This window comes from Brachyistius frenatus, unplaced genomic scaffold, assembly GCF_029030835.1.
Source record: "Brachyistius frenatus isolate BFR_SWC_R1_liver_20210118 unplaced genomic scaffold, ASM2903083v1 Contig_153, whole genome shotgun sequence".
Classification (NCBI taxonomy): domain Eukaryota; kingdom Metazoa; phylum Chordata; class Actinopteri; family Embiotocidae; genus Brachyistius; species Brachyistius frenatus.
Genome location: NW_027210752.1, coordinates 781,424 through 797,614, shown reverse-complemented (window position 1 = coordinate 797,614; position 16,191 = coordinate 781,424). Strand labels below are relative to the sequence as shown.

Sequence of the window (16,191 nt, the reverse complement as noted above, 5' to 3'; positions counted from 1 at the left end):
TTGCTTCTAAATATCGTCGAGCATTCCTGCTAACGAAGCTGGCATGCAACAGGGGGGGGAAAAAAAGCATTGAACTTCAATAAACTCACCAGGATATCAAATGTTCAAAGTTCTAAGGATCTGTTGGCGAAACTGAAGCTCTTCAATGGCTCGTCGTTCAACATTCAATTTAAAGCTGTTTACTTTTCTTTAGCGGAATCTGATTCATCTTTTCCTGCTCACAACTCCTACCATAGACGACGGAAAAACAAAGATCCTCTATTGAGAGAGGGATGATCACTTCTATCGATCTCTGTAACAAAGATGATATATTAAAGAAAAGATTGACTCTCTCAGCACTTTTCTGTGTACAGAGGAAAACGGCTATGTGACAACCTGTCGACCTTACTTAAGGGGACAGTAACATAGTTCCAAAACAGAATAATTAAGATCCCAGATTAAATTATTCTGGTTACATGTGCACATTACCATTGTAAATTCATAGGATGGACAACCAGGGTGACGAAATTATAAATTATAATCTCAAAATAAAAGTTCTTTCGTAATACAGACTTCACTTTTACATCACAACTAAAGCCAACAGATGGGAGCATGGATAGGACCTGAAAGTGGATCCTCAGCACCACGTGGACTACAATGGAAACGCTTTAAGGTCTTTGGGAATTAGGAGGACCTCTGCTGGTGAGAAGGTAAACTGCAGCTGGCTTGATTTTAATGCTTGAGGTCTTAATTCTAAAATGGAGCAATTGGATATTAAACAACTATATTTAGGATTAGAAGCAAAACAAAAACATACGTTTAAATGTATTTAATGATATTAAATTGCTTGTTGGCAGTGATTCTGCCTTAAATGCATCTTTTAACACAGCAAACAGATTTTGTGGTAAATAAATGTGCAAGAAAAACCCTTTAGACCTTTACGTCTTTCATGTGGAACCGGCTGCACACTATTGGGAACCAAAACACTCCTCCTGTACAGATATTATAGGAAACTGTAACTGCATTATCTGGAACATCCAACTCATTGTTGGCTTTAGAATAACGTAATACACTTCCAGAACATATCGGACGATTGCTGCAAACTATAGGATGTAATATTCCCGACCAACGGGCTAGGGCCTCAGCTCTGGAGCTTTGAGTGAGCCTGTCTATCGTCCATGTTCTAGAAACAGTAGCAGCTGGCTGATGCAGACATGAGACAGATGTTGTAGCCGGTCAGTTCTGCCTGCTGACATGTGTGTGTGCGTGCCAGATCATTTTAAATTGTAGGTTATACAGGTCTCTTTTTTTTTTTTTTTTACTCTGTAAGACTGCATGTTGGGATGTCTCATCAGTCAGATCCATCAGTCGGAGGTAAACCAAATGGGATGTAGCCTAATTTCTTATGTGGAGTATTCTGGAAATGTTACATTGAGTTTAAGTGTAGATACAGTGTTCAAATAAGGAAATAACACCACATGCACACCCTATCATCACACAGTAATATATGCTGATACTATTTCTCAGGGTCTTAAAGGCTTAAAGTATTTATGGCTTTTTATCCAATCACATTACTAATATTCCCGTGAGATTGTAGGTTTGCTGTGAAATAAAAAATAATTCTAGGATTTAGGACAGAGGCTGTTATAATTGTTTATAAAATATACATATTTTTTTCATTTTGACAACTTTTTTTCCCCTCAAAGAAGACAGATGTGAATTTGATTTGTCCACCTGCCTGCAGAGCTGCTCCATCACCGGACTGAGGGCGCTACAGTGCAGGAAACACAGCAGCGAGGCATGAATATTTCAGCAGCCTTGCTCTCTCCCTCTCACTCTGTGTTTGTGCCTCTCTCTCTCCATCCAGCCTCCCAGTGGTTGGAGGCAGGAAAAGATGGCACCTCGGACGCCGCTGTCAGCCACTCCGCCCGGCTTCATGTCCTTCGGAAAGCGGCGTGCTGCGCTCTGAAATGGCTCCGGCCGAAACGGCAGACGTCCAGGGGGCATTTCTTTTTTAAAAGGCAGACCTGAAAACTGTGGGCATCCGAGTAGCATTTTTCCCCACACCCTGTCGCCTTTTCCACCCTCAACATCTGCCCATCCAGCCGGCTGCAAGCCTCGCTGTTTTCTATTTAAACACCCAGAACTGCTGCTGCCGGATCCGGATCGTTTTTTTTTTTATTCGACCTGAACTTTCAGGACAAAACACCGAGCTGATAGAAAACATTGCTGATTTCATTCAAACGGACGGCAGAGGACGATGAGGTAAGCAAAAGCATGCGTTGGTTCCCTTTGCTGCACAAAAGGCGCAGACTGCTGTGATTCTCACTGCGCAGTATTCTGGCATATACAGGATAAGCCAAACATCCTATTACCGGGCATACTGTCGCTTTTCATTCAGAGGCCTGTGACGTGCATGTCACCGCAGCGCAATAGGTGTGTGTGTGTGTGTGTGTGTGTGTGTGTGTGTGTGTGTGTGTGTGTGTGTGTGTGTGTGTGTGTGTGTGTGTGTGTGTGTGTGTGTGTGTGTGTGTGTGTGTGTGTGTGTGTGTGTGAGATCTACGGGACCACGCGCTTCTATTGACCAGCAGGTCACCTGTTGGCCGATGAATCTCAACCTTTAAGAGCTTCGGGCTTTGATATGAAACCAGTTAACATCTCTGACTCCAGCTCACGTGGAGTTCGTCTGCGGAGAAAAGTAGGTGTTGTCATGGAAACCGGACTACACGTGTAAAACTGCATCTTTACAGTGTATTGCCTACTTGACACACATCTGATCTCTGCATTTACAAAGCATATATATCGTAACACACCCGTGTGTGTGTGTGTGTGTGTGTCTGTGTGTGTGTGTGCGCGCGTGTGCGTGCACCGATAAGAGGAGAGACCTGAACGGTATGCACGCTCACACACCTTCCTGTCTGGGAACCAATCAGCTCCGAGTATTCGTCAGAGCGTCCAGACGCGACTCTGTCAGGGATGCAAGCACCGGGTTTACTGGCTGAGAGGAGCAAGAGCCTATCAGGTAAAAGGTTACTGGCAGGCAGTCACACCCTCCATCCAATCAGCTGCGTGGCTGCTGCTACACAAGAGGTGGGTGAGGCACCAGCAGTTGGCACAGGTTCACCATGAACAGGAGAAACCATGAGCTGACACTAATTGCTGTTGGCATCGAAATTGAGAGAGTGGGTGAGTATGCGAGTGTGTGTGTGTAGTACTAATACTCTAGTCATGGGAACCTGAATCTGCGGACTCAGTCACATTGCAGGGGGATGTCTTCCATCTAGGTTGGAGAATGGGGTTAAGGCCAGGGTGAGGGGTAGGTTTGGGGTCAAGCAAGTTGTAGTTATGGTTGGGGTAGGTCTCCAGTAAATGAAGTGAAAATGTAATGTAACTGATGGAAATATGATTTTGTTCGTGTGTGAGTTTTTCTCAAGGTCAGAGTGGGACGTTGCCACCAGAGTGTCTTACTGAAAAAGTGGCATCCACTTTTTCAGTATTGTTGTCTTTATTGTTGCTTTTTCTCCATCATTTCAGCTGTCTTCTACTGACGAGACCAAAACAAAAAAAATGCATTTCATCATGCACATCCACAGCGTCCTGAAAAATTAAGCATTTTATTATAGGCATACTTCCTCCTTTGTCACCTGCTTACTATTTTGTCACTATTTGTCCAAAAACCTGCAGTTTTACGATGTAGTATAATGTTCCAATGCAGCTTCATTCTTGCAATTTGAAGAAACTGAACCTCATCAACACCTGACGGCAAAATACGAGCGAGGACGAGGTGTAAACAGATCATTAAACCCTCACAAGTCAAACAAGCGTGAGCAGGGTCGCTGTATTTTGATGTGAACCACCCTGACAAGCTTTCTGCTAATGCACTTGTCAGTTTTGCACTCGTCTGACAGCCATTTAAACATACAGCACATCCTGTGCTGTATGGAGGTGCTCTGTAGGTGGCAACATAGACTGTGACTCACACCAGAGCCACCACTTCAGTGGAGTTTGTTTGGGCTCATCAGGATGCATGCGAGTGTGTCTCTGCTTATCAGTGTTTGGGTTGAATCTCTACAAGTTTGCGTGTCTCCAGATCTGCAAGACTGAACAAGTATCATTGGTTTTGCTGGTTGTTTGTGGGACAGTTGGTTTGTTAGTTTGCTGTGCTGCTGGTGTATGCATGTTAATAAGATGCAAATATTTGTTTTGTGCTGTGGTTTAATGCTGTGAGCTGCAGTTCAAACACACATCAGTCAGATTTATTCAAGTTTTTTTTTGTTGTGTTTGTAAAGGTCAAAGGTTTATATATATATTCTCTTACATCATATAAATCCCCCTCTAGGTATCTTCTAGAATTCTTGAATTTTTCACATTTCATCTATTCTAAACATTTGAATTGGGTTGTAAAATCAATGAAGGTTCACGCTTCACATCGCAATATCTAGTACTGTTTTTCCTTTTCTCAATTACTGAGAGGATCCAAAGCTTAAATGCACTGCTGTCACTGTATCTGTTTCTCATTTATCAAGATTAGTCATATTAGTTTAGATTATTTCCAGCTGTGGAGAGGTGGAAGGTGCTGAAAGTTTCGGGGGGAGAAATCCTGGGACAGTAAAGCCTGGGTTGGCGATTCTCGTCTTGGTTTTGGTTCGAAGGACTGATCCTTGGCTTGATGGAGCCCGTCTGTTGGATTCCTTTTCAGTCTCCCGCTTATTGATTTCTAGACTGTGATTTTCAAAAGGCAGCAGCTTGTTTTCTGAGTTCATCTTCTCGTCTGACCCGACACCACAAGCGGTGCACTTGTTTGCTTTATACACTAAAGTATTTAGAAATGAAACCACACACCTGATAAGTCTGCCATCTTTTTCTTGAACAAATCAATCTAAAGTTCTAGCTTTTGAAATATGATTTAGACATGATGTCAATTGAATGTTTTGGGGGTTTCAACAATTTCTGGACCTCAACTTGAGGTTAGAGAAACTGTAATGAGCATCAGTCATTAACAAAAAGACAGATTAACTAGTACAGAAACAGTTTTGATCAGGCAACCCTGCTGCTCACCCTGAACTGTAGTCCTAATATGCTATCTTGACTATATTGAGTTATTTCTCTTGACATCTTTAAAAACCTTTAAGAACACTAAAAAGAAATGACTGTTTTCTGCTTTGTTTCAGATCCTGACATAAATCTCTTATTATTGGATAATCCTATTTCACAAAGCAGAATATTATTCATTTTACCCACAATTAATCTTTCTAAAACAATTCTAGATTTTTCCCTTGTTGCCTTTGTTGTACTATCTATCCCATGAAGCTAACCCAAAGCAAGGTTGAAATATTATACACAAGTAATTATATAACTGTTAACTGGAGGTTTTGCTCATAACTGCACATGTGTCCTTTAGATCGAGTACTAAGAGGAAGCCTCTTTGCACCATTTATCTACATGTTAAGGAGCCTATACAGTTACTAAATGATAATGTTTGCTTGTGAATGACCCGGCCCAGACATTTGACAGCAGGACTGATGTGTGGTCCAGCCTGTGGCCTCCACCACCTCCATGTGTGCAGAATGGACTGGTTTCATTCAGCTCTCAAAGTGAATGTGGCCTCTATTGATCCTCTATCAATAATGCTGACTGATGTGTATTGACAGGAGCAGTTGGTGGTATGTTTGTGACCCACATGAAGACCAACATTAGTAGTAACTGAGTGCTGAATGAATGGAGGACAAGGGCAAATGCACAGAGGGAAAGTCAGTCCTAGATGTTCATTCAGACCAACAGGCAGCCGAATGCTAGTGCACACTGACTATTGTTGTGCAGTCGGTGTGTATAAGAGCAAAAGAGGCTTCAAAGAAGTTGGCGGTGTGGGAGGACAATGTGCATTTCCATAATACACTGACATTGTAAACCCATAGTCAGCGCATCTGGTGCCTGTCCTGAAATAAATCATGGAAATGTCAGAGTTTATTGTCCTGCTGTTGCAGGGAGTATAGTGAGCACAGGTGGAGGTCAGATTTCCCTCAGTTCATTTTTCTCACTGCACAGCTGTGAGCTTTGAAGTTGTACAGGTGTGTGCTCTCAATTACACGCATATTATAGGTACAACCGTAAAGTGTAAGTATTTTCTCATTCTGCTGCAGACATGTTATCGAGGATTCAGTCGTCTCAGGTTTCCTCAACATGGTGGAAACACGCCAGTGCGCTTTAAAACAGGTCTAACATCAGCTTTCTGGGTTATAAGGCTTCATGCCTGAAAAATGCTGGTGATTAGTTAAAATGTTCCCTCCGGCTTTATGTAGAGCGTCTTTGCTATTGTCACTGTTTTCAACAGTTGGCAAATGAACTGCTGTGGTTGAGTCTCACCGCTCTCATCCGTGTCATGACCACACCACCCGCTCAGCTCCAAACAGCACAAAGACAAAGTTATTGACTATCTTTGTGAAGCCTTTAGCAGCTTAGGAGCTGCATGTGTCTCAAGAGTTGGTGGAAACCAAATTGAAGACTCAAAGCTGAACTGATGAGATATTGGTGGCCAAAGATCAAAGATCACTGTGACCTCCCAAAACACGTTTGTGGCCATAACTCAAGAGTTAATATGCTAATTATGACAAAACTGTGCATAAATATCTAATAGGAGGAACTAGTGAAGTGATGACATTTTATATCCCAAAGGTTAAATGTCAACTTCACTGTGACATCACAATGTTTTGCAAAATACTTTTCTGACCATTATTTAACACCATAACTTAACCATAACCATAATCTTGAAACTGTGCTGATTGTATCAATCCTCTGTGCTGTTGGGTTGAAGTTGTGTGAAGCATCTGCATTTTCAGAATATGTTGCTTCTTTGCACCAATATCCATATTTGAAACATTGTCTACTGTCAATCAGCAGTATTGGCCGAACATAAACATCAAACAAAAAGTTTGGAAATTTGTGTTTGGTAGATTATTTCTCTGTTGTAACAATGCTTCTTGGCAATAAATTGTATACCGTCGGAAAGCCCGTTAATTTCCCTTTTAAACGGTGCACCGCTTGTAAGGAACATGCACTTGTGGGATGAGCAGCACAGCTGAGTATGTGGGTTGCGCCCATGAAAAATTTGCCAAATCTTCTCTGCCAATGCCAAACAGCTTAATCTGCTGTTGCTATTGACTCTTGTTTTGAGCTTTCGGTACCCCCAGGTGCTGGCAATCAGGTGCCTGATTGGCAATGAGTCCAGATTCTACCAGATTCTGCCTACGGAAGTCGGATCGTAGGGTCAAAGTGTGGAGGAGACGGGGAGAATGCTCTGCTGATTACTGCACCGATAGAGTAACACCTTTTGGTGGAGGCAGTGTGATGGTGTGGGGCGGCATCTCCATCACTGGAAAAACGAGGCCTGTCTTCATTGGAGGCAATCTCAATGCAGAGAGATATCGAGATGCGATTCTGCAACCAGTGGCAATCCCATTTCTCCACAGTCTGGGACCGAACTCCGTCCTCCAAGATGACAACGCTCGCCCCCGCAGAGCGGGGTTTATCAGAGACTACCTCCAGAATTTGGGAGTAGAGAGAATGGAATGGCCTGCCAACAGTCCTGACCTCAACCCAATTCAACACTTGTGGGATCAGCTTGGGCGTGCTGTTCGTACTAGAGTGACCAACACAACCACGTTGGCTGACTTGCGACAAATCCTGCTTGAGGAGTGGAATGCCATCCCACAGCAGTGTGTGACCAGGCTGGTGACCAGCATGAGGAGGAGGTACCAGGCTGTTGTGGCCGTGTATGGTTCTTCCACACACTACTGAGGCTCCTGACTGTTTGTTAAATGAATAAATTGTAAAATTGCCAATATGTCTTGTTTCTTCCTTGTTACTGATAGACTTCAATCATCCAATCCACCAAACAACACCAAACAAAAGTCAATAGCAACAGCAGATTAGCTGTTTGGCATTGGCAGAGACGATTTGGGAAATATTTCATGGGCGCAACCCACATACTCAGCTGTGCTGCTCATCCCACAAATGCATGTTCCTTACAAATGGTGCACCGTTTAAAAGGGAAATTAACAGGCTTTCCGACGGTATACAATTCATTGCCAAGAAGCATTGTTACAACAGAGAAATAATCTACCAAACACAAATTTCCAAACTTTTTGTTCGATGTTTATAAACACATACAACGAATTTGACTGTTTTTGTTTCTCTTAATGAATTTACACGATAATACAGTGGACATACAGCACAACAAGAGCAAAGCTAACAGCATCAAGTCCAAATATCCAATATCCAAAAATTAAATGTTTAATTATTGAAATATTTTTTATTTAAATACCTAACAAGTCTTCACAACGTATCCAGTTCACTAGTCCAACACAGAAAGACAGACAACCATTCACGCGCACATTCACACGTACAGCCAATTCAGAATCACCAGTCAGCCTACCTGCATGTCTTTGAACTGTGGAAGGAAGCCCGAGTACCCACCAAAACAATTTTGTAGTATTTTAATACAGGCTCTTGAGTCTTCCAACTAAAAGCTCCAAAAAAAACGATGATCTTTTTATTGTCTGTCTTCACCGTCTCAGTTATTTTGCACTTGCCAGCTTCATCATAAAACAGATTTTGTGAATGTGGCAAGAAGAAGCCTGTAGATCTATGACAAGCAAGCAGCAGTGGTGCAGCTGTGACAGCTTGTTCTTCCATTTCTCTGCTTGCTCAGGGAAAAATGTATGGTCTCCCTGTTACTTGTATATATTTATAAACTGCAGACGATGTAGCCTACAGATTGCGTAATGATGCCTGAGCGCGATCCTGCTGCCACATCACATCTGTGTGTCTTACGGCCTGACAAAACAACAACTTAAAATGGAGAAGGATGTTGCACATTACGATGGATGCAGTGTCAGGTGTGAGGTCGCGTGTCTCGTCTCTGTTGTGAATCTGAGTAATAACGGTGCATTTTAGGTGACAGTAGTGTGGTTTATGAGTCATAATTATGCACACTGAGGCATCCAGAGGCAGAGTGGGAAGGCTGATCTACACAGACACTTGTGTGTGTGTGTGTGTGCGTGTGTGTGTGTGTGTGTGTGTGTGTGTGTGTGTGTGTGTGTGTGTGTGTGTGTGTGTGTGTGTGTGTGTGTGTGTGTGTGTGTGTGTGTGTGTGTGCGAGAGAGAGAGAGAGATGATCAAATCTTTGTGAATGAGAGGGAAATCACTCCCCTCCCCCCTCTGTTTCTCCTCTGCCAGTTCCCATTGGTGTGTAATTAAAATGTTCAGCTAATGTGAGTCAGACTTTAATGTGTGTGCGTGCTGCACGTGCACATGTATGTGTATTTGTTTGCAGCTCAAATTCAATCCCGCAGCCGAAGAGGATGAGCTAGTGTGAGTTAACCGAGAAGGCGGGAAACGTCAGAGATCTTTAAGCTCCTCTCTCACTCGTTTAATCCCTTTTCTTTCTGCACCTCACTTCACTTTGTGTGGCGTGACTGCATACAGGTGGATTTTGGGTCTTGAGGGGCTGAAGAGGGTGGGAAATGAGATTGGATTATACATAGTAACATTTGACTGGACAGCTAGAAAGAACATACATTGTAATCTGTATATATTTGGACAGTGACACAGTTTTCTGTTCGTCTGGCTCTGTACTCTGTACTGGGGTCGTAGGATTAGAAATCAAACAAGGACAAGTCAAAGAGCCAGATGGTCAACTGTGTAGAATCATAACCATTTTTAGCCCCACAATTTAGGTACAACTGTGCGATTTTTACAGTGATCTCAAGGTCAAATGTTAATTTATTAATTTGTGTTCACGCCAGTAAAGCAAACCATCATAAGACAGATAAATCCAAACAAATCAGTCAGAGACAGTCAAAATGTGTATATGTTGAAGTCAGCTAATCAATTGTTTGGTTCTGGTCATAGAAACTAGAACAGTGAATGAAAGAGTTACAAAGATGTGGAAACCTCTTTTGGCGGATAGAACAAAATACTCAGTAAAAGATGAAAACCTGCGTTGAAAACATTTTTGTCAATATGTTTTTTTGCAGACACCTGCCAACCAGTAAGAAACTGGGACTTGCTGGGGCGATAGTACTTTATTTTAAAAGCACTATTTGTAACTGATTAAAAATATGCTTAAAGCATTGCAGATTAAATTTTAAATGGATTAACTGACATTTTTTTGCCCATTAATATGCACTTGTTAACACTTGTGGGGTTCTTGGTCACCTCCTTGACTAAGACCCTTCCTGCTCGGTTACTCACTTTATCCAGACGACCAAGGAGTCCTGGTGGTTCCAAACTTCTTCCATTTTACAATTATTGAGACCATTGTGCTCCTGGGAACACTCAAAGCTTGTCTATGCCTTACTACACTTTTATCACTGAGGTCTACAGAGAGTTTCTTGGGCTTCAAGGCTCGTTTTTTTGGTCCTGAAATGTAGTGTGAATTGGATCTTTATATACAGAGGTACATATGTCCAGTCATTTTGTTTTGCGACAGGTGGGCTCCAGTGGACACATCACGTAGATCAGTTAAGCAAACGGGATGTACCATTAAATAGGAGATTTCAGGTTTTTATTTCTAATAAATTTGTAACAAATTAAGGAAATGTTTTCACTTGTTCATGATTTTATTGCAGTTATTGATTTTAGATTATTGCGCACGGTTGTATCCATTTAAGATTAAGCCTACAGCAGAACAATGTGTAAAATGCAAAGGGGGACTGAATATTTTCTGCGTTCAATCAGAGGCAACAGAGCTCCTTAAAGTGTATGTTTTGAGTGACAGCAACAGGAGTGTGTGTGGTTATCTTCCCACAAAACACTGTCGGTTTCACGTGACTAAACACACTCAAGTCTGTCATCTACCTCCTTTTGTCCATCCCGCAGCAGCATTTTTCTGTTTCCAGCTTTGCTGTGATTCACACATTTTCTCCCCCAAAGCTGTCACACTCCTCTCTTCTGAGCCTCTCTCTCTCACACTCTCTCTCTCTCTCTTTCTCTCTCTCTCTCTCTCTCTCTCTCTCTCTCTCTCTCTCTTTAACACACACACAGATGCACACAGTCATGCTGTGTGTCAGACAGAAGGCCATCCCTCCTGCTGTATGCTAATAGCCGGATTGCAGTTGCACTTGGACTTGGCTGCTCTCTCTCTCTCTCTCTCTCTCTCTCTCTCTCTCTCTCACACACACACTTACACACATGTACTCAGCAAAAGCAGAGTTGTGTAGTTTAGTATTAGAGTACAATCTGCTGCAGGGGTCCAACCTGAGATGGAGATGGAGATGGAGAGGGTGAGGGAGAGAGATGGAGAGAGAGAGAGATGGGGGATGGGGATGGCTGGATGTTCTTTTACCCTTCCTGTTCCTGTTCTGCCTCTCCTCTTTTTGCTCTCCATCTTTTGCTCTCTCCTCCTCCCTCCCCCCACATTATTGCCCTCCCCCTGGCTTTATCCCTCTCTCCCTCCCTCTCTCTTCTCTCTCTCTCTCTCTCTCTCTCTCTCTCTCTCTCTCTCTCTCTCTCTCTGTCTCCCAGGTATTTAACTCTCTACATGTCCGTCCATCTGTCTACTCCTGTGCCCTCCCCACATTCCACCTATTTATTTATTTTCACTCGACCTTCTTGTCATCTGTTGTTTATTGTAGGATCATTTCCATGACCTTTCCCATCTGTGAATCCTGATCTGTTTTTCTGCTGCATGTTTTGTTTTCTCTCTCAGTTTCTCCTGTGTTTGCTGCTCACTGTCACAGTTTCTCCACTGTCCAGATGGAGATGTCCACTGCGACAACTAGAATATGATCGTGAACAAGTGCTTAGCTTCACGTAGAGAAAGATAAATGACACTACTCAGCCAGCAATCAGTCTTTCACTGCCTTTGTATTTGCTTTAATATAAATGTTGTCAGGTGTGCTGCTTCAGTCTGTTTCAAAGTCAGTGAAAACATACTGGTGCACATGGTGTGCTGCAATTCAATTGGGAATAGATAGTCCTTTATTGATTTGTGTTCAAATAAATGAGCTTTGTTAATAAAGATGCATTTACAGTTACACAACAGTTATGAGTGAAGGACACATTCACTTTTGGTTTGGCCAACGAACAACAGCCTCCCATGTTGAACTCCAATGTTTGCTTGACCGACTCATCCTCCCCAACCTCCTCCTTAAAGGCCACTCTAAGGCTCCATAACTATATCACTTCGCTTCCGTCAGTAAATTACTAAGTACACTAGAGGGTGCTGTCACAGTGAAACATAACTACGGGTGTAATAAGCAGCTAGCACAAAAACCCTATGGATTTGTTTGTTGGGGGAAGACAGACTCTTTCAGCCGTCCTACCGTTGTGAAAGAACACAGGTAAATCTCTGGAATACTCCTTTAAGTCTGTATTCATTAGAGTTTGGTGCCGCAACATTGCTTCATTTCTGTGAGACGGCTGCATGATGCAACACATTGCAAGCAGACATTTGCATCTAACTGGAGGTAAATATGTTTTCCTGAGGTTCGTCAATATAAGAAGTTAACATCACACAGATATTAAACGGACGAGGACCACATTTTATTTGCTTGAATGTTTGCGGCCGAACACCCTTGTCAGCAGGCGAGTAAACTGCTCTAAACTGCGATGTCAACTACCGTCCACTCTGATTACAGAGCAAACCATGTCATCCAACAGTTCTGTAGCCAGTCCAATCAATGAAATTGCCCGCTGGCAAAACACAGTGGGACAGATGTGGGTGATGTGAGCCAGTTGAGCTGTACTAGAAAGGGACCGCACGGGTGACTCTATTATTCCTGGGTTGTCAGATGTCAGTAAATATGGGAGGGATTTATTGACAAACTGCTGCGATGTTAAACCCAACCACGAGATTAGTGTTATGGCCGCACACCACTTACTGTACATCACTTATAATCTATATGCATCTGGATGGATGGAGCACAGAATATCTAAGGAGCAAATCTTGGTCAGTGTGTGCTCAAATTTGGTTGCTTATTGTTTTCTTATGCAGATTTTGACCTATATTCTGTTGATGGACTATTGATTTCATTTAGGTTTACAGCTTGTGTACATATAAAAGCTTCCTGAGATCTACAGTGGTGTGAAAAAGTGTTTGCCGTCTTCCTGATTTCCAATTTTTTTCCATGTCTGTCACACTTAAATGTTTCAGATCATCAAACAAATTTAAATATTAGTCAAAGATAACACAAGTAAACACAAAATGCAGTTTTTAAATGAAGGTTTTTATTATTAAGGGAGAAAAAAAAATCCAAACCCACATGGCCCTGTGTGAAAAAGTGTTTGCCCCCTCCTGTTAAAACATAACTGTGGTTTATCACACCTGAGTTCAATTTCTCTAGCCACACCCAGGCCTGATTACTGCCATACCTGTTCTCAATCAAGAAATCACTTAAATAGGACCTGCCTGACAAAGTGAAGTAGACCAAAAGATCCTCAAAAGCTAGACATCATGCTAAGATCCAAAGAAATTCAGGAACAAATGAGAAAGAAAGTAATTCAGATCTATCAATTTGGAAAAGGTTATAAAGCCATTTCTAAAGCTTTGGGACTCCAGCGAACCACAGTGAGAGCCATTATCCACAAATGGCCAAAACATGAAACAGTGGTGAACCTTCCCAGAAGTGGCCGGCCGACCAAAATTACCCCAAGAGCGCAGCGACGACTCATCCGAGAGGTCACAAAAGACCCCACAACAACATCCAAAGAACTGCAGGCCTCACTTGCCTCAATTAAGGTCAGTGTTCATGACTCCACCATAAGAAAGAGACTGGGCAAAAATGGCCCGCATGGCAGAGTTCCAAGACCAAAACCACCGCTGAGCAAAAAGAACATTAAGGCTCGTCTCATTTTTGCCAGAAAACATCTTGATGATCCCCAAGACTTTTGGGAAAATACTCTGTGGACTGACGAGACCAAAGTTGAACTTTTTGGAAGGTGTGTGTCCCATTACATCTGGCGTAAAAGTAACACCGCATTTCAGAAAAAGAACATCATACCAACAGTAAAATATGGTGGTGGTAGTGTGATGGTCTGGGGCTGTTTTGCTGCTTCAGGACCTGGAAGACTTGCTGTGATAAATGGAACCATGAATTCTACTGTCTACCAAAAAAATCCTGAAGGAGAATGTCCGGCCATCTGTTCGTGACCTCAAGCTGAAGCCAACTTGGGTTCTGCAGCAGGACAATGATCCAAAACACACCAGCAAGTCCAGCTCTGAATGGCTGAAGAAAAACAAAATGAAGACTTTGGAGTGGCCTCGTCAAAGTCCTGACCTGAATCCTATTGAGATGCTGTGGCATGACCTTAAAAAGGCGGTTCGTGCTGGAAAACCCTCCAATGTGGCTGAATTACAACAACTCTGCAAAGATGAGTGGGCCAAAATTCCTCCACAGCTATAAAAGACTCATTGCAAGTTATCGCAAATGCTTGATTGCAGTTGTTGCTGCTAAGGGTGGCCCAACCAGTTATTAGGTTTAGGGGGCAAACACTTTTTCACACAGGGCCATGTGGGTTTGGATTTTTTTTCTCCCTTAGTAATAAAAACCTTCATTTAAAAACTGCATTTTGTGTTTACTTGTGTTATCTTTTACTAATATTTAAATTTATTTGATGATCTGAAACATTTAAGTGTGACAAACATGCAAAAAAAAAAAAAGAAATCAGGAAGGAGGCAAACACTTTTTCACACCACTGTATGTAACATGCTTTTAAATGGCAGTGGTTTATATTCATCGAAAGATTTCGCTCTCCTACTCTCTCCATGTGTGTCCCTTTCCATTAATGAACATTCAGTATTCGCTGTCAGATCAGCATACACTCTGATGTGTGTGCTTGTTTTGTGTGTTGCAACTCCACCAAAGCCCGGCATGCCATCTCAAATCATATGCTAGAAAAAGATGGGAGCCATCAGCTGAATTAAAATCTGTTGCTCCTCCTCTTCGCCTCTGCTCCCTTTCCCCATGCGGACTTACGCATCCTCGCCTTGGCCAATCCAGCCAGCCGGGAGAGGAGAGCTGGAGGGATGGAGGGGGAGAGGGGTGAGGAGGAGAAGGAGGAGGGGCAGGACCAGCAGCCTCCGGGGCTGGCAGCCCATCGCTCTTGTCACAGCTGGGAGGGGAGAATGGGAGGGATGGAGGCAGGAGGAGGGAGGAGGGGGGTATGGAGAGGGAGGTGGTAATCCAATGAGACACAGAGAGGAGAGGCATCGCGAGGGCAACGCCTCATAGCACCGGGAATCTCTCTCTTTCTCCATCTCTCTCTCTCTCTCTCTCTCTCCCACCCAGCCTTTCCTCTGTCTCTGAAGCGTAAAAACCAAAGGACTCTCATCTCCCATTCAGTCCTCTCTGTATGTGGCTGAGAAGTGCCATCATATTTTTAAGCCTTTCTTTTACCTACAGATCAAATTCCTTCTTCATTTTTTTCCCCCCTAATTTGGATTCTCTACCAGCTAAAGGATGACTTGGTGACTGAAATCCAGGACCTTTTTTTCTTTCTCTCTTGATTCGTTGGGAGGCAGCATCTTTTCCTGGAGTCATCTTTGTTCTTGTGCTCACAGCTGCTGAGTGTACAGTGGCTTTTTGTGGGAAAATAGGTTAGTGTGCCTGTTCGGTGCCGGGCTGCAGAGGTGATTGAGATGAAGAGGAGGGGGATGCCTCTGTGCCGGTAGCGTTCAGTAGCCCTGCGACCGTTCGGGGGAGAAGGTGACTGGGATGCGTTGAACTCCGACCTTTAGCGGAAGTGTCAGCGACAACATTCAGGACAGACAAAGGGGGGAAAAAAGCAACTGAAGCAACAAATACGGACCTTTTGTTTCCAATTTTCGGAGTTGCAGAGCAGGGCTGACCTGTGTACCTGCTGTGCGTGGACACCATGGACATCAACCTTCAGTCGCACCGATTTTACTTCCCCCAGATCTACTGTGCTGAACCGGGAGCACAGCCACAGATCACTGAGTTCAAAGTCAGGTAAGTTTCCAGAGCAGGGAAAGGTGTCCATCAAGAACTGAGAAATCAATCACTCATTGGTGAATGATGGAGTCACCCAGTTCTGATAACTCTGTTTGCCTTTGTCTCTCTCAGTTGCCTTTTAGACCCACAAAATTTGTAGCTACAGCATCATGATTGTGTTTTCCAACAGATCCCAGCTGCTGATGCATATGAAGCGATTCTGTGTAATGATGAGTGCTACTGTGAGTGGCTGATTGCCTTT

The 16,191-nt window shown here is 43.1% G+C and overlaps 1 protein-coding gene across 3 annotated transcripts in view; it reads left to right on the top strand.

The window, feature by feature from the left end:
• Positions 1-1,827: 1,827 nt before the first annotated feature.
• Positions 1,828-16,191, top strand: part of evlb (Enah/Vasp-like b) — a 46,683-nt gene continuing 32,319 nt past the window's right edge. For 2 of the 3 annotated variants that reach the window (XM_069716200.1, XM_069716199.1), the window contains exon 1: positions 15,271-15,947. In XM_069716200.1, coding sequence (XP_069572301.1) covers positions 15,853-15,947 — 95 coding nt within the window. In that variant the 5' untranslated portion in view covers positions 15,271-15,852. Of the gene's footprint in view, positions 2,245-15,270; positions 15,948-16,191 lie in introns of those variants that run through there. The other variant, XM_069716201.1, reaches the window with a different exon arrangement.